At 40.3% G+C, this 27,374-nt stretch overlaps 2 protein-coding genes across 3 annotated transcripts in view; one reads left to right on the forward strand and one right to left on the reverse strand.

Annotated features, from left to right (window-relative positions):
- FSIP1 (fibrous sheath interacting protein 1) overlaps positions 1–3,552 on the forward strand; it is a 233,583-nt gene extending 230,031 nt beyond the window's left edge. Inside the window, exon 12 of the mRNA XM_081290126.1 lies at positions 3,202–3,552. Within this exon, the coding sequence (XP_081146252.1) occupies positions 3,202–3,248 (47 nt within the window). The 3' untranslated portion in view covers positions 3,249–3,552. The remainder of the gene's footprint in view (positions 1–3,201) is intronic.
- Positions 3,553–8,443: 4,891 nt separating this feature from the next.
- Positions 8,444–25,405, reverse strand: THBS1 (thrombospondin 1). 2 transcript variants are annotated; one of them, XM_081292677.1, is made up of 22 exons: positions 25,234–25,405; positions 24,535–24,636; positions 23,699–24,258; positions 22,773–22,848; positions 22,295–22,494; positions 22,075–22,197; positions 21,001–21,094; positions 19,049–19,222; positions 18,365–18,541; positions 17,866–18,039; positions 17,489–17,616; positions 17,223–17,375; positions 16,606–16,824; positions 16,019–16,126; positions 15,168–15,327; positions 14,907–15,025; positions 12,996–13,230; positions 12,581–12,808; positions 12,142–12,413; positions 11,642–11,739; positions 11,399–11,538; positions 8,444–10,539 (listed from the first exon to the last, which is right to left on the reverse strand). In XM_081292677.1, exons 2-22 carry the CDS (start codon positions 24,599–24,601, stop codon positions 10,532–10,534), a joined length of 3,513 nt encoding a protein of 1,170 aa, XP_081148803.1. In that variant the 5' UTR covers positions 24,602–24,636; positions 25,234–25,405; the 3' UTR covers positions 8,444–10,531. The 2 variants fall into 2 exon arrangements, with proteins under 2 accessions (XP_081148803.1, XP_081148802.1); XM_081292676.1 differs by having other exon boundaries at positions 22,295–22,497.
- Between the last annotated feature and the right edge of the window lie 1,969 nt (positions 25,406–27,374).

Below are 27,374 nucleotides of genomic sequence, written 5' to 3' on the forward strand. Positions count from 1 at the left end.
AGCACTAATCACTAGGATATATAAATAATTCAAAAAGCTAAACACCAAAAAACAAATAGCCCAATCAATAGATGGGCCAAGGACCCTGAAGAGACACTTCTCAGAGGATGATGAACAATCAATTAACAAATACATGAAAAAATGTTCATCATCACTAGCAATTAGAGAAATGCAAATCAGAACCACTCTAAGGTTTCATCTCATTCTAGTCAAAATGGCAGCTATTATGAAGAGAAACAACAATAAGTGTTGACGAGGATGTGGGGAAAATAGTACACTCATACACTGCTGGTGGGACTGCAAATTGGTGCAGCCAATATGGAAAGCAGTATGGAGATTTCTTGGAAAATTGGGAATGGAACCACGATTTAACCCAACTGTCCCTCTCCTCAGTCTATACCCAAAGGACTTAAAAACAGCATACTACAGGGACACAGTCACATCAATGTTTATAGCAGCACAATTCACAATAGCTAAACTGTGGAACCAACCTAGATGCCCTTCAATAGATGAATGGCTAAAAAAATGTGGCATATATACACAATGGAATATTTACTCAGCAATGAAAGAGAATAAAATCATGGCATTTGCAGGTAAATGGATGGAGTTAGAGAAGATAAATGCTAAGTGAAGTTATCCAATCCCCAAAAAACAAATGCCAATCTTTTTTTTTTTTTTTTTAATATAAGGAGGCTGATTCATAGTGGGATAGGGAGCAGGAGCATGGGAGGAATAGAGGAACTCTAGATATGGCAGAGGGGTTAGAAGGGAAGGGAGGGGGTATGGGGTAATTAATGATGGTGGAATGTATTGATCATTACAATTCAAAGTACATGTATGAAGACACGAATTGGTGTGAATATACTATGTATACAACCAGAGATATGAAAAATTTTGCTCTCTCTATATAATAAGAATTGTAATGCATTCTGCTGTCATATATAAATTAAAAAAACTTACATAAAAAAGAATATTTTGGTTTGCTCCAAGTGAAGTCCTTAATTCATCATTGTCTTCATGGATTTCTCTTTTTCTCAGTTTGTCCTCAGACCTATTTATTTGTTAAATTACTTTTACAGGTTCTATTAATTGCTTCTTAGATGCTCTTGGTGACTGTGTTTTACCTGGTTTACTATGTTCTAGGAAGGGGTTTTCAACCTTATACTGTTGACATTCTTGGGCTGGACATTCTTTGTTGTAGGGAACTGTTCTGTGCATTGTAGGATATTTAACGGAATCTCCGCTTCTACTCAATAGATGCCAGTAGTGTACCATGAAGTTCTGACAAACAAAAGTATTTCCAGACATCACCAAATGTTAACTGGGGGACAAAATTTTCCCCAATTGAGGACCATTGTTCCAAAATACAAAATAAGTAGGACATAATCACTGCTCTGAAGTATTTTCATAGTCTATTGATGAAGAGAGGCACTTTCATAGATAATTACAGTGGAGTGGGACAAGCATATAAGACCTTCAGAACAAAGTCCATAGGCATCATTACAGAGGGAATGACAATATCATTAAGTTTCTCACTTTTCTTGGAAGCTTCAAATCATCTGGACTTAATTATTCAACTGATTTTTTTGAATTTTTAAATAATAGTTTTGAGATTAAATTTATATACCTGTATTAGTTTCTTATGGTTGCTGTAACAGATTGCCAAAACAGAAATTTATTCTCATAGTTTTGGAGGTCAGAAGTCCGAAATCAAGGAGTCACCAAGACTACATACACTCTGCCTGGAGGCAGTAGAGGAGGATGCTTCTTACTTGCTTTTCCCAGTTTCTCATGGCTGTCAGTGTTCTTTGGCTTTCTCACTTTCTGATCACATCACTGCAGTCTTCTCTCTTCACATTGCCTTCCTTTCTGGGTTTCTTAATTTCCCTCAGCTTTTTTCTTTAAAAAATACTTCTTACTGAATTTAGGGCCTACCCCGATAATTCAGGATGATCTCCTAATCTCAGGATCCTTTAATTTGGCCTCATTTTAGAAAATGAACTTTTTCCAAAATAAGGTAAAATTCACAAATCCAGGGCCTAAGAAGAATGAGGACATAGTTTTTGTGGGGCCACTCTTCAATAACACCAAAGCATTCACCCATTTAAAGTGTATAATTCAAAGATTTATGCTATAATCACAGAGTTGTACATCCATTACTGCTATCGATTTCATATTTTCTTTATCTCACCTCAAAGAAACACTATGTCCATTAATTATCATTCTTTTTTTTTCTTCTAATCCCCAGCTCTAGGCAGTCAGTATCCTACTTTCTGTCTCAATAAATTTGCCTGGCCTGAATATTTCACATAAATGGAATCATACAATATGTCACCTTTTGCTACTGGCCTTTTATGCTTAACATAATGTTTTCAAGGTTTATCCATGTTGCAGTATGCCAATACTTCATTCTCTTTATTGTTAAATAATATTCCATTGTATGGATAGTCCATATTTTATTTATCACTTTAATACTTGATGGACACTTGAGTTGTTTCTACTTTTTGGTATATATATATATATATATATATATATATATATATATATAATGCTGATGTGAATACTTGTGAACAAGTTTTTGTGTGAATGCATATTTTCATTTCTCTTGGGCATATACCTAGGAGTAGAATCACCAGGCCTATCATAACCTTTTGAGGAATTGCCAGACTCTTTTCCAGAGCTACTATGACATATTATTTTCCACAAGTCTTTTGTGATTCTTATTATATTCCTTTATTTAATTCTGTTATCAATTCTGTCTTTTCTGTTAACCTTCTCACCTTAGGGTAGAAAAACATTTCCATTCCACTTCTGGTAGTGTCACGATTTATTTCTGTTTTTGAAGAGACAAAGTCAATTATTTCTTATCTACCCTACATATAGCATTTACCCTATTTCCTGGAAGCTTAATAGAAAACAAAAAAGTAATTTTGTTGTCTATCTCTAAATCCATAATCATTTCAGCTTTCAAAACCCAAAAAGTTCTGTCTGAGAAGTAAGCTCAATGAAGACAAACACCTTATCTTTTGATCTTACTTTTAAGCTTTATACACAACTTGTGGTGACTACTCAATACATATTACATGAGAATGTGATGTATTATATGTTAAAGGATTTAATATTTAATAGGCTCAATTATTTGCCTTAATTATGAACACATTTCTGATTATCTAATGACTTTGGTTGTTATTTTATATGTAGATGAACAGGAGACTGAAGATGTAGTGGAAGAATGTGAAGAATCTTAAGCAAGGACCTCCTGGGATGTGCTCTGAAGAAAGTTGATAATGAAGTTAAAGTCTATTTCTTTCTGAATTCTTTGAATTTAATGAATGCATTATAGAGACTATTTTTTAAATAATGATTTTGACATTGGGGCTGGGGGTATAGCTCAGTTGGTAAGAGTGTTTGTCTCACAAGCACAAGATCCTGGGTTCAATCCCCAGCACCAAAGTGAACAAACAAACAAATAAATAAAAACTAAAAACCTTCTTGCTTTGTAAATTACATTTCCTTGCTATTTTTTGAGACTTGGGGTACAATTGTTCAATGATTTTTCTTCATTGAAATTTCTGGGAAATTTGTAAGTATGTTGCTAATCTTGCAACATCAGGGACACAGTTATAAAAACCAACATTGTAACATATGGGTGTGTGTTAAACTAGTGAAAGTGGTATGATTGATGATTGTTCTATATTTGATTCTTTTTCTTTTTGTTTTTTATTTCATTATGTTGTCAATTGTGCCTTTTCTGTTAACCTTCTCACTAAGGGTAGAAAAACATTTCTATTTCATTTCTTTTAGTGTCACAGTTTCCCCCCCCCTCTGTCCTTAAAGAGACAATCAGAGACTCTGCGTCTGATAGAAGAAAAAGTTGGCTACGATCTACATACTGTGGGGTCGGGCTCCAAATTCCTCAATAGGACACCCATAGCACAAGAGTTAATAACTAGAATCAACAAATGGGACTTACTCAAACTAAAAAGTTTTTTCTCAGCAAAAGAAACAATAAGAGAGGTAAATAGGGAGCCTACATCCTGGGAACAAATCTTTACTCCTCACACTTCAGAGAGAGCCCTAATATCCAGAGTATACAAAGAACTAAAAAAATTAGACAATAAGACAACAAATAACCCAATCAACAAATGGGCCAACGACCTGAACAGACACTTCTCAGAGGAGGACATACAATTGTAAGGGTCCGGCGAAATGTCGGAGAAAGAGACCACAAGAGACTGTCTTATGCAACAGCAGAAGGGAGGGTTTATTTGGAGACCAGCATGCTAGGGCCCAGAGCTCTCTATAGCAAAGAGAGATAGAGCCCTGAGAACAGCTTGAGCAGAGCTTATATACTTTCCCTGGAGAGGGCAGTGAGAGAAGTTACATTTTGTAGTTTGGCAGTTGGGGACAGCTCATTCTGGGAACAAGATTAGCAGACAGTCCACAGTTGGGGACAGCACATCCTGGGAACAAGATTAGCAAACAGTGTTTTGTTAAGCATATAGAAAAATGGAGTGACAAGTACCTATTTTATTAACCTTTCACAATCAATCAACAAGTACATGAAAAAATGCTCACCATCTCTAGCAGTCAGAGAAATGCAAATCAAAACCACCCTAAGATACCATCTCACTCCAGTAAGATTGGCAGCCATTGTGAAGTCAAACAACAACAAGTGGTGGCGAGGATGTGGGGAAAAGGGTACACTTGTTCATTGTTGGTGGGACTGCAAATTGGTGCAGCCAATTTGGAAAGCAGTTTGGAGATTCCTGGGAAAGCTGGGAATGGAACCACCATTTGACCCAGCTATTCCCCTTCTCGGTCTATTCCCTAAAGACCTAAAAAGAGCATGCTACAGGGACACTGCTACATCGATGTTCATAGCAGCACAATTCACGATAGCAAGACTGTGGAACCAACCTAGATGCCCTTCAATAGACGAATGGATAAAAAAAATGTGGCATTTATACACAATGGAGTATTACTCTGCATTAAAAAATGACAAAATCATAGAATTTGGAGGGAAATGGATGGCATTAGAGCAGATTATGCTAAGTGAAGCCAGCCAATCCCTAAAAAACAAATGCCAAATGTCTTCTTTGATATAAGGAGAGTAACTAAGAACAGAGTAGGGACGAAGAGCATGAGAAGAAGATTAACATTAAACAGGGATGAGAGGTGGGAGGGAAGGGAGAGAGAAGGGAAATTGCATGGAAATGGAAGGAGACCCTCAGGGTTATACAAAATTACATACAAGAGGAAGTGAGGGGAAAGGGAAAAATAATACAAGGGGGAGAAATGAATTACAGTAGAGGGGGTAGAGAGAGAAGAGGGGAGGGGAGGAGAAGGGGGATAGTAGAGGATAGGAAAGGCAGCAGAATACAACAGACACTAGTATGGCAATATGTAAATCAATGGAAGTGTAACTGATGTGATTCTGCAATCTGTATATGGGGTAAAAATGGGAGTTCATAACCCACTTGAATCAAAGTGTGTAATATGATATATCAAGAACTATGTAATGTTTTGAACAACCAACAATAAAAAAAAAGAAAAAAAAAGGCAATCAGGCCACAGGAAGAAGTGAATTTTCTCAACATTAAGGGAGATTATAGTAACTTATTAGCCATAATACTTTTCTTAAGTAGTTTAACAAGTTATTTGATATATTCTTTCAGTTTGTTCCATTCTTTCAGAGTTTGAGCCTTTGAGAATTTAGCAAGATGAGCAACAAAAGTCTGTGCTGCCATTAAAAGAAAAGTTTTGTCTTTTTTTTACCTTTATTTTTTTAATTTATTTTTTTATGTGGTGCTGAGGATTGAACCCAGGGCCTCACACTTGCTAGGCGAGCACTCTACCACTGAGCTACAACCCTAGCCTCAAGTTTTGTCTTTTTATAAGTAATTTACCTAGATTCATTGGAAAAAATTATGTGAATATCCCATAAGCTGAATTGGCATTAAATTAAAACTAAAAATCTAATTTATTTCAGCCAAAAAATGAGCTGGATATTGTGCTGCTTCTAATAAAATTTGGAGTAATATATGTGTGTAGTGTTGTTAATTTTTGCTGGAACACATTCATCTACTGATGTTAGATAATTTTAATGATTGCTTGAATCCTACTTCCTTGACTTTTTAAAATGAATTCTATAGGTACTATTTCAGAGGTATTGATAGGCTGTTTCTTTTCCCAGCCTTTCCATTTCAATTTACTGTTTGTTCATTTAAAATAGCAATGATTCATACTGATTTTAGTGTGCTACAGTATAATTTATCTTGATGCCAAAATTTTTGCTGTTCGAGCCAGCAAAAGTTAAAAGCCATGAGTTTAGATTCTTATAGAAATAATGAGGCATTCCTGTGTGTTGAAGGATTTGAGTGAGAACAGTTGGAGGGCAGAGGTGGCATGGATGGGAATTTGGAGTGGATCAGAGAGGAGCCATCATTACTCATGAGCTTTTTAGAGGAGCTCAGCTTTCTAAGTCCATACTTTTATTTGGTGTGTGTGTGTGTATGTGTTTGAGAGAGAGAGAGAGAGAATATGTATCCAAGACTGAGACTGAGACCTAGACCCAGAGAAAGAAAGAGACACAGAGGCACAGATAGGGAAGGAAAGAGAGAAGAGAAAAAATGAAACGGAGAAACACAGAGAAGCTATTTCTAGTTCAGTACTGCAAAGGGCTTGTGACACCTTAGTGTGCTTCTGCAAATAGTACTTGGGGGCATAGTGAGCCTGTTATAGGAGTGTAAGTGAGGGGAAGAAAAACAGAATGATATTAAGTAATGAATTTTGTCATTAAAAGAGCTGACACCATTCCATAGCTTGTCTACTCTAACAAGGACTGGTAAACTGCCTTTATAATTTAATTCAACATAAAATCTCCAGATTTTTAAAAAAATTTTTTTAAAAACTTCTGATTTAGAAAAGGTATTTTTTTTTACTAAGAATAGCATTTTAATTTTAATTTTGAGATACCTTCTAAGCCTATTTTCCCCAGAACAAGATAAAAAGTACAGAAGACAAAGAGCCAATTCATTTTTGGAATAAATTTAGGAACTTAAATTGTTCAATTTTTCTATATGCAACTCTTTAACAAAAACTACTGGCACCACCTTAATTGTAAATTCTCATAGGACTTAAAAGTTTATTGCCCTTCAATCCAACTCTCTTGAAACACGTGACAATAAACTACCTTTGGAGGAAAAAATCCTATCATTTGGTAATAACATAATTTTATTTTTTAACAAGTCCTTTATTCCAAGTATAACTTGCTGGCTTGGAGGTCAGTTTTGGAATGAAATGGAATATGCCTGAAGAAAAGCTTGTTCCCAGCCACTTTTCTGTCTCAACCTGGTATTCTCAAGTCAATTTTGCTGTATTACCTACATATTAGAATTCTCTCCCAGGGCTTCATTTGTTGAACTTCTCTGAGAACAAATGGTTTTTATGTTTCAAATAATTATTTCTTTCAGATCGGTTTTCCTAATTACACAATTATTACCAACACTTCTTAGTTCCTACTTCCTTACCTTGGCTCTATAAAATGAATTGGCAATTTATAATTATATATGATCATTCTACCTAGACAGATGTTTTTAGAGCAAGAGAGAAAATGAACGAGGGAGAAGACTTATTTTGCTAGCCAATTCCGTCTACTGGTTAACAGACCTCAGAGCAAGACCTTTAATCTTACTTACAAAGTTTCCTCTTTGATTCATTTTTATTAAGACTGGAAATTAATCGGTCAGTATTTCACATTCATGATTAACCCATCCAGAACTCAAGGTCTGCTTATTTTAACATGTTGGCCTTCTCTTCACAAAATAATTTGATATTTACACACACATTTATTCATTCCTTCAAAATTTTTAATTTCTCTTTAGTCATCTGTTTTTGACCAAAGAAAGATATCATTCTCTAAAAGGTGATATCTATAACGTTTAGCTCAGCTTTTCAAAGACAATTCCTCCCTCATACACACTTTCATCTGAAGCTACTCCATGACCTGTGATCATATTGCCTACCCAGTGCCGCCATCAGGAAATGGAGTTGCAAGAGGTACATGTGCTTCACAGCTGTTCCTTTTTTTTTATTGTCCTTCTTAGAAATAGATCTGGACTTTGAGAAGGATTCCATACATGACACCTAATGATATTAATGATAATATGAAATTGTATTCCTTTTGGGGTCCAAGACTTAAGGGGTTGTCTTTTATGTTTTTATGTGGTAGACTAATTTATCATTTTGTTCTTTTATTCCACAAATATTTATTCTAAACTTAGTCTTGAACAACTCAAGTCTTTTTAAATCATATAGGAACTGTGAATGTTACTATTGTTTACTGTAATTTCATTTTGGGTATGTTATACTGGTTTAAGAATGGCATTTACCCATCTCTCATAATATAAAGCCAGCAGAGAATAAACATGGATACAGTAAGTATAAATATAAACTTCCATATGATTTATTGTTGTTCCTTTACATAAGAAACAGTAATATACAAGTTACACTGCTTTAGAATGTAAAATGGATAAAAATGTGTACAAAAAAGCACATTCCTAGAAAAAGTTATTGGCAAATAGTAAAAACTGGGGAGTAAAAAGCAAAAATCAAAACAAAACAAAGAAAAGAGCAAAACCAACAATTCTTCAATTCAGTGTGCAAACATATAAAAATAGAAATACTAACTCTATGGGCAGTATTTCCTGATAAATTATTTAAATAGCATATCTACACAATCTGAGATATCTATTCCAATGGCAATGAGAAAATAATTTATAAAAATAAAGCAATGATATACAAGATGATAGAAAAAAAACACAACTTTCAGAAATTGTATTTAACATTTCAATGCTATTTCCTTACTGGGAATATTTTTTTTCTGCAAAGAATTTTTATACTATGTACAACATTGACTTTTTTAGGTACTACAGTAGCTTTAAGTTTGTTAGACACTTAAACTCTTTCTGCTTGATCCCAAAATTCTTTACTCAGTCACACAACAAATGAGGTAATATTTGTATATAAGTTTCACCTTTGTCATTTCTTTCTCTTTTGGAAAAATGGAAAAAAAATAGGCGTATGTTTTTATTCTCCCTGGAAATAGGCACAAAGGATGGGATCTCATGGCTTTTTTTGCAATCCAAAATACTTGCAAACAGACAACCAGAAATTCTTGGAAAGACAAAACAAAGAAGAAAGAATTCTAAATCATTCACTCTAAGCACAAAGTGAAAAGGCAGCTCGTTGTGCTGATTTTCCATGTGCCAGTTTTAAAGAGGTTTGCTGATAAATCTCAGCTACCTGCTCTCAAACATTTTCCATATGAAATCTTATTCCAGGTAGAACAGAGTTAATAAATAATCTGTATTTACAATCTTACAGTCATGAAGACTTCTAACAAAGATGATATGGATAGTCCTTACACTACTTCCTGTTCCACGAATAATCTTTCAGACAAATCCTCCAGAATATGTATAAAATAAATATTTTACACTGTAAAGCATTTGTTAAACAACAACAACAACAACAAGCCCAAGAAACTATAGTCCAAAAGAGATTTGAAAAACTCCATGGTAATTCAGGAAGATAGAAAAGGAATGTTTTAGTTAGATTGATAATAATTTTGTGCCTTTCTAACCATAAAAATATAAGCACAGCTGCCCCTCCTTTGGGAGGCAGCTAGAGCTCACTGAGATGGTAGGTTTTCCTATTTTCTGCTACATCTGCACAAGATACATCTGAAATAAAACCAACAATTTCAATGTGACCAGGCAATGGCAGCCAGTACTGCCTTGTACTTCTGACACCCTGTTCTGGCCACTACAAGTGATATGTTAACGGCGGGACCAGGGAGGAAGTCCAGAGCCAGTCTTTCCCTCCCTGCCCTCCTTCTATTTGAGTGCCTATTTACGTGGGTTAATCAGCTAACACTGGTCAGCATCATGAAATCCAGCAATAGTCTTTCAATCCCCTGAAAGTGATTTAGTACCGAACATGTAACAGTTCCTCCATATTTTCTTCATACCTTTGTCTGTTGGGTATGCACCCTCTCCTAAGTGCTTTGGCCCTGCTCCCCCTGTTCCTAAGGGAGTATGTTGGGGTGGTTTTGTTTGCTAATTCTAATGAGTCCTCCCTTCTCTGACATGCCTGAAAATGCTTCTGAGTCCATTACTCAGAGATGGCCTTGCAAAGCACCGGCTCTGGGACAAAGCAGAGTGGAGCAGGCACCATGCCAACTGAAGCAAGTAGATGCTTTTGCTTTTTCGAAAGCAAACCAGAGTTAATTGTTTATATTCTTGGAAGATGTCTCTCATTCATTGGAGGCCGAATGCTGAGTCTGTGTTTGAAAACTGCATTTTCTTGAGGCAGGTCACATGTTCTAGGAGTTCACACCAATGCAAGCAGAGAAAAAAAAAAAAAAAGGAAGGCAAGGAGAAGTGATCCTGGGGTTTGCTTAAGCCCTTGGTTCTAGAAGGTGCAATACCAGCATTGGTTGTGATCAGTAGTCTGATCAACAGCTTGATGATTAGGAATCTGTTAAATGCATAAACAAATACATAAATGAAAATTAGTAAGGGCAAAATCATCTTAACAGTTAACAGATTAACAAGACAGAGATAGCTATAATTTTATAGTGACAAAAAGCATTAGCATTTCATTTCCTTTGCCGACATTGATGCCAGGAGACTGACATAGCATGGCCTTCCAGAAGTTGTGTTATGCTTTCTAAGGCCTTCAGTGTTAAAAGTTTAGGAGTTTTATTTTTAAAATATACGCTCAAAAATTCTATCACAAGCTAAGTATTTTTTGAGTACTATCAACCATCTTTCTTTACTCTTTATAACTGATGCCTTTGATCTTGTAGGCTTCAGGCCCTGGCTCAGTATTTATAAGCACTTATTTTATGGTAGGTTCAACACTGGTCTCAGAGAGAGCTTAATCAATCACTGAAAAAATAAGGAAGATACAAAACTAAGGCTAATAGTGCAAATTAATTTAGCATGCTGGTATGAAGATGAAACTCCTTTTCCCTCTCTGTATACAGGGACAACTGTGATGGCATGAAGAAACCCATAAGCAGAGTGTGAGATGTGTAACATACAAAAATATTAATAAGGTCTCAGGTGTCCAGCTGCTTATCTATAGTTTACCTCTGCACCATGTAGAAAGAGCACAGATATTTCTAAGCAAATTCATATTGTTAATAAGGACTCAGGATTTCACTAGCCACAGTTCATAAGCATCATTTCATTTTTAGCACTGTGTCTTCCAAAGCAAAATATAAATAACTCTGCCCCTAAAATAGTCTCTAAATCAGCCTCTCCCACGCTCAACATCCTGTTAATTTGAGTTAGATATGTCAACTGTACATTTGTTGCAATGTCGTTCCTACCTCTACATTCATATTTCAGGTCAGAGAAGAACACCATTTCTTGAGAGAAGACAAACAATCCTAGCCGACCACCAGCATAGGTTTTGTCATAGATGGGTCCTGAGTCAGCCATGATTTTCTTCCCTTCATACATTATCACTCTGCAGGAAAAATAGACCTCATTAGTGACGAGGCTCCTTTTTGTTCTCCTCCTCCTTGACTATCAGTATGACTGGAAGTGAAATTTAATCAGTGCAATCTTACCTAATGAAACCTGTCTTTGGCCTGTGGCTGAGACGCCATCTGTAGGCAGTAAAATCTTTCCAGCCTATGTGACGAGGGTCATGCCACAGGGTGCGCACCTGGAGGAAAGGGAAAAGGTTGAAACATAGCTCCATCAGGAGATTTATATTTTGTTCCATAAGAAACAGTGCTTGAAAGGCACCACAGTGACCTAGATTAGAGGGCTGTAGTGTAGGATTTTCCCCAAGGCTTCTCTCCTTGTATGCCATTCAATGAATATAAAGCAGAAAGAAATCAAAGGAGTTTTTGTTCGAAGAGGCTGAAACTGCCTTTGGATTTGAAGAGTAACAACAAGCTTCTCTCCCATGTACTATTATGATTCTTCAAAGCAGGACTTAATGCTTTAGTAGGTGATGCTGGGAACTTTACATCTAAGACTCCCCATTGGGAATCTTGGCCAAAGCCCAGTGTTCCCAGTACTAGTCAAGAACCCATCCCTTTTGAAGGGTGTCACTTCTTACCTGGCCAGGGGTGTTTCCTGTGTGCCACAGGGCATTTCGTAGGTGCTCGCCAGGCCCTGTGGTAGAGTTCACAACTTTTACTGAAAGGCCTGAGTATCCCTGAGCCCTTGTAGGGTTGGTGTCCCAGTAGGACTGGGTGACTTGCTTCCACATAACAACATAGAAGCGGCTGCTGGACTGGTAGCCAAACACAAATCCAGCGTAGTCATCATCCCTTTCAGTGTTGATGAAGAAGGTGCCACTGAAATCCACAGCATTAAACTTATCAAAACCTGGAAGACAAGGCCAATCCAAGTTAAAAACTGCAGCCTTCATAAGGTTCTCATTTATGTTCCCAGATATCCTTAGTGCCCATGGGGACAGGTCCAACCACCAGAGTTTGTATTTGCTTCTTTCCCATGTATGTCTTTGCCTCTTGGTGTAAGAACTCACTACTCACCTACAGCAAGTCCAGGATCACAGTTGACAGTCTGCACGAGCTCTTTACCCTGATGGCGGACAACCCAGTTAGGGTCATTTTGGGATGTCCCTTTGGGATCTAGAGGAATCATCTGGAATCGGCGGAAATCGGTCTCACTGATGTCAACATTCTCAGGACAGATGTCATCAACGTCTGGCACATTGTCATGGTCAAAGTCATCTTTGCAAGCATCACCTCGACCATCACCTAAGGTCAGAAATGCAAAAGGGCTTAGTGAAATTCTGAAATGTTGTAATGGGTGGTAGAATTCAATACCTTGTCAAAGTTGACATTTAGTCACTTTGTCCTCTCAAATGTATTCATCTTTGTTTTTATTTTCTCCATCCAGTCATGATGTCAGTTACCCTCTTAAAAAATAACTATGCTCACTTACCATCAGAGTCCTTCTGGTCAGGATTGGGCACCAGCCTGCAGTTGTCCCTGTCATCAGGAATGCCATCATTGTCATCATCATGGTCACAAGCATCTCCCTTGCCATCCTTATCATGGTCAGCCTGGTTAGCATTGGGCACGTAGGGACAGTTATCTAGATTATTCTGGTGGCCATCTTCATCAATGTCCTGATTGTTGTCACAGGTGTCTCCAATGTGGTCGGAGTCAGAGTCCAGCTAAAAAAAGAGACATAAAAGGAGGGTAAATCAAAGTATTAACCCCCAATGTTAAAGATTACATTAATGCGTCTATAACAGGGAAAATTCTCCCATGTTTGACATGGCCTGTGAGTTTCATGTTTATTTTTTTACTACTACAGAAAGATATTACTATTAACCATTAAGTTTGAAAAGTGTTTTTCTTTTTTAATCTTTGTTTTTAAATGTAAAATGAGAAATAATATTTAAATTTTTTAAATACAAAACTTTCTAACAGTTATTTATTTAATCATTAAGGTTGGAATGTAATGTTAACTGCTTACATATTAATGTTAACTGAAAATCTTCTGGGTACATTGGTAATTTTCCATTGAAAGTTTCAGTTGTAAAATAGTTGACAGGTCAACTTCTCTCAATCAGAAAATAACGGAAACATGGCACTACTTCCTCTGCACATTATCTTGGTAATATGTAGGAGAGATCAATTATTTTTTATTTTTAAGGTATTTGGTTTTATATATCTATAAGAACTGTCATCTATTGGTTAAAGTAAAACTGAGTTTTTTCAAAACAGATTTTTCTCAGAGTACTTAGCATTATTCAATATGCATGAAATGCTTAGGGACTGTTTGTATACAAACTAGAATTTTTCTTGCAAGTACTTATGCTCTTCATTTGTAAGATTTTTATATGATGCTTGAAATTTGTTTTAAAATTTATTATAAGGGGGGATAGTAGGGGATAGGAAAGGTAGCAGAATACAACAATTACTAATAGGGCATTATGTAAAATTGTGGATGTGTAACCGACGTGATTCTGCAATCTGCATTTGGGGTAAAATTGGGGGTTCATAACCCACTTCAATCTAATGTATGAAATATGATATGTCAAGAGCTTTGTAATGTTGTGAACAACCAATAAAAAAAAATTTCAAAAAAAAATTTATTATAACTTGATAAAGCTTTAAAAGAGCAATAATTTAAAGGGGGAAGATGGCTTTCTCATTTCTTTTACTGTATAAAAATATTACTGCTTTTGAAAAGCTGATTTCTAAACATCTAGAACAATGCATTTTGGGAGGGAAAAAAAGTCTTCTCTCAACTTTTATTCCTTGAAAATAATGATGGGCAATTACACACACACAAAAAATACTTTCAGACAAGAAACCTATTTTGTGTTTAATGTCTATTTGTAATCCTTCCTAGTATGGATGAAAGATGATCTGTTTGTAATTTTAGATACTTTGGGAAAATAAGAGGGGTTTTCTCCAGATTTTGGAAGTATTTTTAGTTTGATGATTTCTTATAGCTAGATTATATCATAAGCCATGAAAATAAATTTTATTTTATTTCTGGACATTTTACCCTCTTACATATGATAAATACTATTATATGATTGTTAGGTCTTTGCTTTGTATAGTTTATCTTAACAATGGTAGATAATGCTGAACAAGTCAAGTGGCCTTTCTTACAGGAGACAAGATTGAAGTTACCAGACATTCTCATTAAAGATCTGTGGAACTCTGCACAGGGCTCACATTAGGAAATGTTTACATGGATACACTACAGCAGGCTCGAGAATTTTGAGCATTATGACAATGAAAGAGTTTGACCTCTATTAAATTCATTGTTTCAAAAGCCCAGCAGGGGACATTCCAATACCTTACTGAAAGAATCTGAAAGGAGTCCACCTACCTGATCTGGATTGTGTTCCAGGGGGCAGTTGTCACACTGATCTCCAACTCCATCCATATCAGTGTCCTTCTGGTCCACATTGTAGACATATTGGCAGTTGTCTCGTTCATTGAGGATACCTGCAGAGAACAGGGGACATGTTAAGAACTAGACTCTGCAGCCATGGACATTTCAATCCTAACAGTCATGATGTAAGTTTAAGCTGTGTGAGTTTTCTGTCACCTTCAGGCTCACTGATACAGGGTGCGGGGGGTACCTTACCATCTCCATCAATGTCTGCGGCGCAGGCATCTCCTTCACCATTGTTGTCTGTGTCTGCCTGGTCTGGGTTATGGTTGTAGGGGCAGTTGTCACAGCGGTCTCCCACATCATCTCTGTCATAGTCATACTGGGCAGGGTTGTAATGGAACGGACAGTTGTCCTGCAAAGAGGAGAAATGGAGCACTTTATAGTGTTGCCTGGGAAACCAGCCGAAGCCTCCAAACACATGCACAATATGTATCCAACTGTAAAATTCTTCAAAAATTATCTTCTACTTAGGGGATATACTGAGTACTCAGTATAAGTAAAATGATCACTACAAAAATTAAAAGACAGGACATAATGAATGAAAATGGTGAAGAATGGATTGCTATTGTTTATACATAAGTGAGATGTAAGATATAACCTCAATATCTTAGTTCTCTGTCTACCCAAAGTAGCTTTTACTGTAATTTAGGTGACATTTGAAATGATTTTTGGGAACAAAGTGTCATTTGTGTATGCTGCAGTCTCTCTCAAATGAGGGAGAAAAAGTTGTGATAAAAAATAGAACCCTTGGGGCTGGGATTGTAGCTCAGTAGTAGAGCGCTTGCCTAGCATGGGCAGGACCCAGGTTCAATTCTCAGCACCACGTAAAAATAAAAGGCATTGTGTTGTGTCCATCTACATCTAAAAAATAAATATTAAAAAAAAAACAAACCAAAAAACAGAACCCTCATTTAAAATTTCTCTTGGCAACATCTATGTCCTCAAATCATTGAGACATGATGGATAATTCCTAATTAAGTATCAATTTCTTGAATTCTAAAGTGTTCCAGGCTGTTGTTGAACAGAAACTATTTTGTCTTTACCCTGTCATCTGGAATTTTGTCATTGTCGTCATCATCATCACAGGCATCACCAACTCCATCCTTGTCATAGTCTTCCTGCCCTGAGTTGGGAAGGTTGGGGCAGTTGTCCTAGGAAAGAGAAGACACACATTACAGCTATAGTTTGCATTCAATGCTCATCACATGCTCGAGGAACTGCACCAAGATATTCCAAACAGGAAAAGAATGGAATACTGCCCTATAACAGCATACACACTTTTATGGGAAGGCTAAAATGAAATGTTTTCTTGGGGGATGGATATATACAGTTGGTATTAGTACTCTAGGCTTTATGGATACTGTGAATACAAATCATACTCTGCTGGTATTTATTACAGCAGTGAACATTTTTTTTTTGGACAAAAGAATTGACTATGGGGCACAGTTGCCAAAAAAAGTCTGCTCATTCATATTCTTGGCACCAAATACTAATGACTTTTAATGCCCTTCTGTCTTTGGGAGATTTAATCTTTCCGTTTCATTTTCAAAGTTCCAATATTTAAAATTGCTTAGCATGTTCCTCTGAACAGGGTCTTCTTTTGGGTGGTCCATGAGGAAAGCTGGCTCACCTTTTTGCAGTGGTACGTTGCATTGGCCACACACACCAAGTCCTCGTTTGGCCAGCCATCCAGGTCTGTGTCCTCCCCACAGATGATGCCATTGCCAGCATATCCAGGTTTGCACTCACAGCGGTACATGGGGTCACTGTAGTGGCCCAGGTAGTTGCACTTGGCATTCTTGTTGCAGTCATGTGTCCCATCTGTGCAGGGGTTTCGGGGCTTGCATACCTGAGGGTACACCATCCTGTTGTTAACATGGAGCTTTCAAGAGTTCCCAGCTATAATGGAAATAACAGCCTAGATCCCAATCATCTCCAAGTAGACAGAGACCCCACTGGAAGAATGTAAGATACTTCTGTCCCTTCCCATTCTCTCCAGGCTTTAGGCAAATGTTACTTTATATTTGGTTTTCTTGAAATCGCTCAGCATGACTATTTGCTCACAACTTCTTTCAGAACAACATTTTCAACTATAGTGGCTATTAAGTTTTGCTTCTAAAACTAGAATGTGTACTTACTGCCCTCCCATTTTTATTCAGGGTATGAAATTTCACTCCCCCCTTTGCTAGTTGTTTTAGTCAAAGATAGCTCTCTTTTACACTGGTCTGCTAGTCCAGTCTACTGTACCTGTTTGTTGGCCATGGCATGCTCGACACCTCGCCCAAAGGGCTGTGAGCCAGTGAAGCGTGGAGGGCAGGGCAAGCAGTTATAGCCAGGGTCTGTGTTCTCACATCTGTGCTCCCCGTTGTGGCTGAAGCAGGCATCAGGCACTTCTTTGCACTGTGGAGGAAGTACAGGTTTGCTTAACATATAGAAAATGCTGCCTTAAGAAAGTGCTAGAACAAGTTAGCTACTTTCCTATATCTAGTGACTCAGAGCCATCAGTTCCTCACCTCATCAACATCTTTGCACTGGATGCCATTTCCACTGTAACCAGGAGGACAAGCACCACATTTCCAGCTGCCATCAGGATAGCTAGTACACTTGGCACCAGCAAAGCAGGGATTGGATAGGCACCCATCTGATACAAGGGAGAGAGACAGAGAATTGGTTGGTTTAAGCTGCTGTTATTGTCATGGCAGCCACTTAAAAAGCAATACAAAAGAAGACACTGTCCCTCTGCTACTGATAACTTGAAGATTATACTGTGCTCCTGCATTTTAGAGTAACCAAACCACTCAGGACCAATCAAAGCTGGAACCAAATTGAATGCTGACTGAAGCATTCAGTAAAATTAAAAGGTCCTAGGGTGATTTTGTCCCGGGCTCACCAATTGGACAGTCCTGCTTGTTGCAGACTTGGTTTTCTGTCACATCACCAATGCAGTCTTTGCCTCCAAACTGGGGCATGGGGTTGTTGCAGAGCCGGCTACGTTTTTGCACCCCTCCTCCACAGGTGACAGAACAAATGTCCCACGGTGACCAGGGACCCCAGCCTCCATTGACTGTTAAAAAAATATGAATCATACAAAAATAAAGGTCAGTTTTCAAATGCTCTACCTGCCATAGCAGACTCCCCTAAGCTTATTTGAGAAACTTCTGCCACCCTGACATATGGAAAGAATGTCTGGGAAGAGGGTGAGTTTGAAATGGTGTTCTTTCTGTTTTTCATTAAAAGAAGCTGAGCATGCAGGACTTTGCTTCTGTTTGTTTCTCTAGTAAGTAACCTTCCCCCTTATATGACCCACTGGAGTGGAGGCTGCAGACACCAGGCAACCAGCTGGGCAGAGCTGCTGCTCATGTGCAGCCCCTGGTCAGGCTCTCACTTACTGGGGCAGGCGTCTTTCCTGCAAGCTTTGGTCTCCCGGGCTTCGCCTTCACATGGTTTCCCATTCATCTGGGGGCTGGGAGAGTTGCAGAGCCGAATCCTTGTGATCACACCATCACCACATGTCACAGAACAAGATGACCACGGGGACCAGTGGCTCCAGCCGCCATCCTGTTTAACTAAAGTACAAAGCTGATGTCACAAATGGTGCTGGTTTGGAGCTAGATAAATAGAAGCCTAGAGCATCCAGAAATATTTCCAGAATATGGTCAATAGCAACTAAAACTACTGTATGGTACAAATTGGCTCTTGGCCACATATCCAATGTCAACATGGAGTTATATCTACCAGGGACAGATAACATGTAGCTGTCTCTGTGGGTTGTCAATAACCTAACATTTACAGGGTACTTACCATGAGCCAAGCTCTGTGCTTTTTTCTTTATATACATTATCCAAATAAAATGCTTAAAATAACCTTAGCAGAAACTATTACTACCCCTAAGTTGCAGATGAGGCAAGGGCTGTAGGGAGGATAGGTTGTGTTCAAGGTGCAGAGATAAGTGGTAGAACTAGGATTCAGATCCTGAGATTTCTAAAACCTGTGCTCTAAGGCTCCATAGTGCAGAGTGACTCTTGGTGATGACAAATCAGACTTCCCTATCCCTAAGTGGCCAAGATGCTTACATCTCTTGTCACACTCCTGAATGTGGCAGGTCCGTGTCTGGACTGAGGAGCCCTCACATCGGTTGTTGAGGCTGTCACAGGAGCGACCGCGTTGCTGAATTCCATTGCCACACGTTGCAGAGCAGGAAGTCCACTCTGACCATGGAGACCAGCCATCATCTGCAGAGTCGCTGGCTGCAGGGGAACAGAGATTGGTTAGTACCAGATGATTAGGATGAGCTGTTCTTTAGACAGCTGTTTAGGGCTATTCATTTGCCAGAGGGTATAGAAAAATATACTTTTTTTTATCCATTTGGCTTTATTGAGATATGATTAGTAAATAAAAACTGTTTATATTTGATGTATACATGTGATATTTTGATATATGTATACATTGTAAAGTGATTACTACTGTCAAACTCATTATTACATTCTCACTTCACATAGCAACCTTTTGTGTGGTGATTTAAGGTTTTCTCTTAAAAAATTTCAAATGTACAATTCAGTTATCTTAACTATAGACATCATACTGTACATGAGCTCTCCAGAACTTGATATCAAGTGGTATAAAGCTTCAGTTATGTAGGATGGAAAGCAATATATTTCTTAGGCAACCAGGTGAGGCCCTATGGATGAGGATCTTTGGGCTAATCAGATGCTTTGCCCAAGTCAGTACAGCTGAGACTTTTCAGTGTTATGTTCTATTCACTACTTCTTCTTTTCTCCTTTTGGAGCATTTCAGATGAGTTTTCCTTCACTGACTTAAGATATTCCATAGGCATTTCCATTCTCAGCTTTCTAAGAGTGCTGGAGTTTGGTGCAGGTGATAGGAGTCATTTTTGACTGTCAGAGAAGCCCCAGACCATGTGACAGACAAGCATGAAGGCAGTTGGGTTGCTGTTGGCTCTGGCTCTAATTTGGCCACGAGGTCAGTCAATTTGTTGATATTCTCACCCTAAGCATGTGGAGCCTTCTTTGTACATATTTTCACAAGAGGAGAATGTGTTTGTTTATCTTCTGCCCAGGCACCAATGACTACAATCACATCTATCTATCTCAGAAGACAGAGAACTTGTTTTCTTTTGCCATCAGTTGGAAATTTTCCTTGCAATCCCTCATTAAAGTTCAGAATACTGCTAGTCTCCATCCAGCTTTGTTCCCTGTAACCCACATCTTGAGTGCATGCTGAACAAAAAGAGATATACCCATGGCCACTACTGGGACTCCTGGATGAGAATGGTTTTTCTGAGTTGTGGTCCATATATGTAGAGGTGTGTAGAGGTAGGGGTAGGGGTAGGTGTGTGTGTGTGTGTGTGTGTGTGTGTGTGTGTGTGTGTGTGAAGGGCAAGTGCTACTTTCCTGTCTTCTTCCTTATCTTTGTTGTGATGAATCACTTTTATGACTTGTACCTAATACATTAAATATCATCTCAGCAAAGTGATTAATTTATATTGGCAATAAAAACCAGAAATAAGGTGCCATGAAACAACACAGTGCCCAACTTCTTTTAGGGCCCTGAAACTCAAACTGATGTTATTCTCTATCACTGCAGATAACACAGGCAGAATTTTTAGACCCACTTTAGTCCAGTGTTCACACCACAAACCTGTTGATTTCTTTAGTTAACAACTTTTTCATTACCTCTAAGGTTAAATTCTAAAAGAAGTCAACTTAGACCTATTGCTGCTACATATCCATCTCCTTTCCTCAAAGCATAAACTTAAAATCAATAAGCTAAACCAGGATCATTACTGCCTATACCATAATCCAGATGAGTATCTAAAATTTTGTCATAATGAAGTTTTGGGTTCTATGCAGCAGCCAAGCTGTAGGTTAATCAGTTGTGCAGCAAGAAACAGAATGAAAATATATGATGGAGATGGGACTGGGATCCAGTGTTGTGCCCAGCTATCTAGGGTGTATTAAAATTGATCTAGTCACTAAAGAATGGTTATGCCATTTTAGGAACTTACGCCAACACCGTGGGCAGCATTCTCCATCAGGAACAGTGGCATTTGAGCAGGGCATAATGGGACAGGACACCTTTTTGCAGATGGTGACTGAGTTCTGCAGGGTAAGAGAACAAGGGGAAAACAGGCTACTGAGCATATTGGAGTCAGAAGTTTACAAAATGCAGCATTTCCATTACAAGCCACAACATGCCAAGGGTGTAAGTGCTCTAGTGAAATGGTTTTAATAGAAGATCTGTCTGTTGTATTTGCAGCCACCAGTATTATATGTTCTAGTGCTAGTTGCTTGTCTCTCCATTCTTCAGAGATTTTTTTTAATTGCTACTCAGGCATGAAAGTTATAGTACAAATAATTTATATAAGGGGAAATGGACAAATGTTAATGGGTCAAAATCAATATCTAAAGTCGAATTCCCAGATGACTTTTTAAATTTAATCCATCCTTAGGGGGAAAAGAAGAACTATGAGCATTTCCCCCTCATCCATAGATCTTGCTTTATATTATATTGGAGAAGAATGGGCATTTAAAGAAGTTGGCTCCCAACCTCAGTAATCTGTGATTTGTATTAGCTTTACTTTGCTCGATAACCTAGATAAACCCCAAACTCACTGCCACTGGTGTGGGGACACATGCCAGCAGGCAGTGCCATCTGAGCCAAGTAGATAGTGACATCCTACCAGTGTGGGGCTATGTGATTTGGACAACAGTCAGTACTGTGTAAAAGAACCTCTGTGCCAGAGCTGGGTAGGGGGAGCAATGTTTTAAGGAGGTTAAATTTACCATTGACATTAAAATTGACATTCAACACTTATTCTTTGAAGTAAATAAGCTAAATTATTCAGATGTCTAAGTAGATTTGTTCTCCTAGATATTTGGCCTGGGGTAGAATTAAGACTTGATAAGACTTCTGAGAGTTTAAAGAAGAATTCATAAATGTCATAATTGCATCTCAAAGAAAAGACCATTTTGGTAATCAGGTCGTGGTACTTAAAAAGAACTTGTGTGGCCACTAGGTATTTCCTGAGAGTGTGTTTTTAAATGATCAATTCTTATTTTAGTTTGTGACCATCCCTTACCTGACAGTGACACTCAGTGCAGCTATCCACAGTCCATTCCTCATTATTCCTATACTGAATCCCGTTGTGATAGCAGAGTGGAGGCTTCCTCAGTTCATTGGCCAGCACTTTGTTCTCTTCCGTCTAAGGAGGGAAGAACTATTGTTAGTGCTCAGCCTCATTTGGGGCCATCTCTGATGGACCTTCAAGGGCGAGTGGGCTGGGAGCAGAGGCCACTGACCACTTTGTGGATGCTGTCCTGCAATGTGGTCACGATGGTGCGCAGGCCCCTGAGTTCCAGGACCATGCTGGACAGCTCATCACAGGAGATGCCACAAATAGCTTGCAGGTCCTTTGTCTTGTGGCCAATGTAGTTGGTGCGGATGGCAGGGCTGGAACCATTCACCACATTGTTGTCAAGAGTGAGGAGGACATTTGTAGCTGCTAAGAAACAAAATGAAAAAATAATAGAAGGGCTTCAAACAGATGATCTCATCAGCCAGCCCCTTGAGTTCATAGCTGTAAGACTTTTCATGTGAGACTAGGGATGCAGGAAGAGGGGATGTGTGGAATACCCATCAAGATCACTTTTGTAAACCTCTTAACTATGTTACCTAGGGTTAAGTTATGCACAAATACTTTTGTTTGGATTTCTTGGTCTATCTGTGGTGGAATTCCCCTTATTTCCTCATATTCCCTAAGAATAGAGGGGTACTCACCACTGGAGCACCCTTTGTTCCTGAGGATGTCTTCTGGTGTGGTTCCAAAGACAAACCTCACATTCTGCAGCACCCCCTGTGGGCAGAGGACATACATTACTTTTGGATGTTACGCGTGGGGTTGGGCTGGGGGTAGGGAGACTGTCTCTTTATGTTAGAAAAAGCACACAACAGCTTTTTCTTAAAAAGAGAAAGTTTAAAAGAGTTCCATTTCAAAATCATTATGTCAAAATAGCACACCAACATAAATTGCCAAACAACTTTAAAATCTTAATTGTGTCTTCTGCCAAGTCTTCAGCATTTTATAAAGAATTAAGTTATCAGCTAACTTGGGCACACAGGAAATGAAATCTGATACTAAATCCAGAGGATTTAGTATCAATAATGACACTCTGGTGTCAGAGTTAAATGTGGGAGTTCAAAGCCACAGTTGCAAAGATCTAGAAGATAAAGGAAGGAAGAAGCTATAGCAGCAAATAGCGACTGTTTGAATTTTTGATCCAGACTGGCAGCAGATAGCAAGGTGGTACTGATTTTGCTCATACAAAGTATCCATTTCACACCTATTAAAATTGGTGGAATGCATTTGAATAAATTATTTTCTTTGGAGCATAAGCAGTGTCTAATGCTTGAAGAGGGATGTTAACAGAAAAGGCTCTTTCCCAGGCCACCAGCATTGGCATCTGCATCACCTGCTACTAGTTAGAAATGCAAATTCTCAGGCCCCTATCCAGATCTATGGAATCTGAAACCCTGGGGGTGGGAGGGATCAGTATGTAATTTAACTGCACTGCAGGGGACTCTGGCACTCCTTAAGTTTGAAAGCTGTTGTTTTAGTCTAAGGGCAGTATTTCCTGTAGCTCTTGAGACAGGTCAGCAGACTAACAAATGACCCCATTGACCAGGGCTCCAAGAATAGGACTCACCTGAAAATTGTCATTGACGTCTCCCTTTGCAATGCGGAGCCTGGCGATATTGGCCAGGTCCCTGGTAAATATGTTTTGGATGGGGACATCCAGTTCAGCATTCTCCATCTTCTCACAGTCAATGTACAGCTGGGCCCTGTCTTCCTGCACAAACAGGGTGATGGTTTTCCACTGGCCAGTGGCCAGAAGAGCTTCTTCCACAGACACTATCTGCTGATTCCCCTGAACACTCAGGCTCAGGTCCAGGGTGCCTGCTTTGCCATTGGAGACCACACTGAAGATCTGGCCAGAGTGGTCTTTACGTTCCACAGCCAGCAGTGTGCCCCGGGTCTTCTTCATCTGCCTCAGGGAAGCCAGGAGGAGGAAACCTTTGTCTGCCCGCACAGCATCCACTAGGTCTTGGAACTTGTCATCAGGCACAGGGGGGATCAGGTTGGCATTCTCAATGCGGAAAGCTGGGCTGGATGGGTCAGGCCCCTTCACCAGCCGGCGCCCAGAACCCCTGCGGGCAGCTCCAGTGAGTTCAAAGATGTCAAAAACGCTGTTGTCTCCCCCAGACTCTGATAGACAAAAGAGGACACAATAAACTTTTTAGGCTGGGGCCAGGGGTAGAGGGCTTGTCTCTGAGTGGGTAGGATCAGAGGGACAGAGTGAAAACTCCTGGCAACCACTGAAAGAACTGAATAAACACCATGATCAGAGGGAAGCTGCCTCCTGATATTCAGTCAGGGCTCAGCAGTGAAACAGCAGGGCAGGAAGCATGGGAGAAGATGCACCTGAACTAGCCTGCACCTCTTCCTCTGCCCCCTCCCACTAAAGGGATCACAAGGACTCACCTGGAATTCGGTTGGTGTCACACACATGCAACAGGAACAGAACAATGAATCCCCAGGCCAGCCCCATGGTGGAGCTATTTGTGCCCAGCAGGGAACCTGTAGCTGAAAGCACAAGAGCCCAGGGTCAGAGACCAGCTAAGTAGGGATGGTGGGCAAAAATGGTGGGGGTAGGGGATGGGCATGGGGCCAGAGCCTGCACATCCCTCCGTGGCCCCACATTTGTTGGAATGAAGGACAACAGGATTTACTTTCCAGAGAGCAGCACACACATAAAATGAGAGAGCCCTGGAGCAGGGGATTGTAGTGTTCAAGTATGAGAGGCACAAAGAGCAACAGTCTGGGGCTTCTCCTTGGAAAGTCGAGGGTGAACAGCAAGACAAGGAGATGTAGTTTGGGGTACAGGGAGGACACCAGGAAGTAGGAACCTAGAGGACTGATGTACAGGTTCAGGGAGGATTAAGAGAATGGAAAAAATTCTCGGGGTGTCTTAACAAGTTTGTGAACGCCAAGGCTGGAGAGGATGGCTCTGGAGCCGTCCCATGAAAGATTACCCCCAGTAGCTGACGGGACAGGACAGGACAAGCAAAGGGGGAGAGTAGGATATTCCTGACTCGTTCTGACCGGCTGAAGCCGGGGGGAGGGCTTGAGGTGGATGGCCAGGGCAGCACTGTTGCTCTGCAGGCGGCCGATGTGGCTTACCTGTGTGGGCGCAGTGGCTGGAGTGCGGCAAGGGCAACGAGTCCTGAAGAGGCGCCGGGGCAGTCGGTGCGCCTGGGGAGAATCCGGAGGAGGCAGGAGAGCTCCGGGAGAGCTCGCAGAAGCCCGAACTCGCCGGCTGGCTCGGGGGCAGTGGCTGCAGAGGCGGAGGAGTCGCGCGCTTTTAAAGGGGCGCTCACATTCCTGGGGATTCCTCTGGCCAATGGGCGGCTGCCGGGCAGGAAGCGGGAGGGGGGGCCAGTCTGGGTTCCTCTCTCCGCCCCCCGCTGCCTGGCGCGCAACTTTCCAGCTAGAAAGTGAAGGGGGAGGCAGAGGTCGGGGCACAGGAGCACTGGAACTTCTCAGAAAAATAGGTGCCCGCCCACACAGCCTTGGCGCACACAGACTCAGCACTTAGGCTCTTGCGCCACGCGGGCCTGAGGCTTTCAGCGTGAGCATCCTGAGCACGACCCGCCTTTGGCGACCTCCAGAGACCCTAGGGGGCGGGGGAGGGGGTGCTTTTAGACAAACTCATCTCCTTGAGTGCCTGGGCAGTGGCTGAGAGACGAGAGACACCACTATGAGATGGAGACCGTTTTGTTAAAAAAAAAAAAAAAAGAAAAGAAAGAAAGAAAAGAGAAAGAAAGGCTTAATGGGGGTAAAAGGGACCTCGAAAGGACCAAAGAATTTTCCTATGGGGAGTTCTTGACCTTCATCCATCCATCCCTGTGGTTTGGGGAACCACATGTCTCCCGTACTCCGCGCTACTGCCCTGGCCCGCACGCGTGCCCTCGGCCCGACCCTCGAAGGGAGGCAGTAGGGTGTCGCGTCGGGCGGGCTGGGCAGTGTGCAGGCTGGTCTTCCCTCCCACTGTCCACGGGGCACACTTTCCAAGCTTTCCCCAGTTGCTGCGGCGCTTCCACAGCTTGCCGCTTGGGAGCGGTATGCGTATTCTGATCAAGGGCTCCTTTCTAATTGGGGATTTTTAAGGAAACAAACTCATATTCAGTTTCCTCAAGCCAAAACTGAAATTGTGTCTTGAAAAACAGTTTTTGTGCCCACTCGTGCTTCTTAACGTGACTCCTGGTTGGACAATTTGCAGAGCCAGATGGCTCCAGAGTCTTAAACTATTTACAGAACAGACTAATAGAGCAATAAATTACACTCTGCCTATTATTTTATTGCCCTTTTCCCTTCCTAAACGTTCTTTTCATTTTTCAGCTCTTGAAACCAAGGTGTGGGTTTGCATTTCTGTAGGCACACACATTGCCGTGAGTGCTGCTGCCTGATGCTTCTGTCATTGAAGTCTGGTCTCCAAGCCACTGTCCCAAGCCAGCATGACTCCAGCTGCCTGGAATTCCATTCATCTCTTTGGGAAGGGACGTCAGCGGCTGTCAATTCCCTGCTAAGGTCCTTGGCTATCAGGTTGGCCCTGAGACCAAGAAACAGGTAGAAGCATCACCAAATAAGGACCTCATCACAGGCAGACTGGAGTTTGGGGGTGTCAGAGGCTTCACTTTCCTTTCTGGCAGTTACACCTGCCAGGACTCCCAACTGCTGAAAACACCCACGACTTTATGTTCATCAATAACAATTTCACTTTTCTTGTGTGGGAGTGTTGTGTGATAAGGGGTGTGTGTGTGTGTGTGTGTGTGTGTGTGTGTGTGTGTAGGGGTGAGGGTTATAGGGTGAGTGTTTTCTAGTTACTCAATATACACATCAAGTGCTTCTAGAAGATAAGTATGTTCCTAAGACTTGTTTGTTTGTTGGGTTTCCGATGGTGAGAGGTAGGAATAAAAGTTTCTACGGATGATTAGTCAAAGCAGATTCCTGTCCTGAAAGTCATGGATGATGATTCATCCACACAGCACTGCAGATTTCAGACTCAGCAGCCTTGCATATCCTTCCCTTCCTGCTCCTTTCCCAGAATCCCATTTGCTCTTTGAAAGGTGATTTGTTTCTTTCTACTTGTCACTAATTCTTCCTGATACTGTGTACTTAGAACAGTTCCTGGAGGGATGGCCAACTGATGGCCAGGGCTTCTTAGGTCCTTTTGAGGATTTTGTACAGATCTGATGAGGGCTTGAATTCACAAGAGGCCCACAGAAGCAGGATGCATCTTTTCTTGTATAGAGAGGTCATCT

This window comes from Spermophilus citellus (assembly GCF_964194105.1).
Source record: "Spermophilus citellus genome assembly, chromosome: 4".
Lineage (NCBI taxonomy): Eukaryota > Metazoa > Chordata > Mammalia > Rodentia > Sciuridae > Spermophilus > Spermophilus citellus.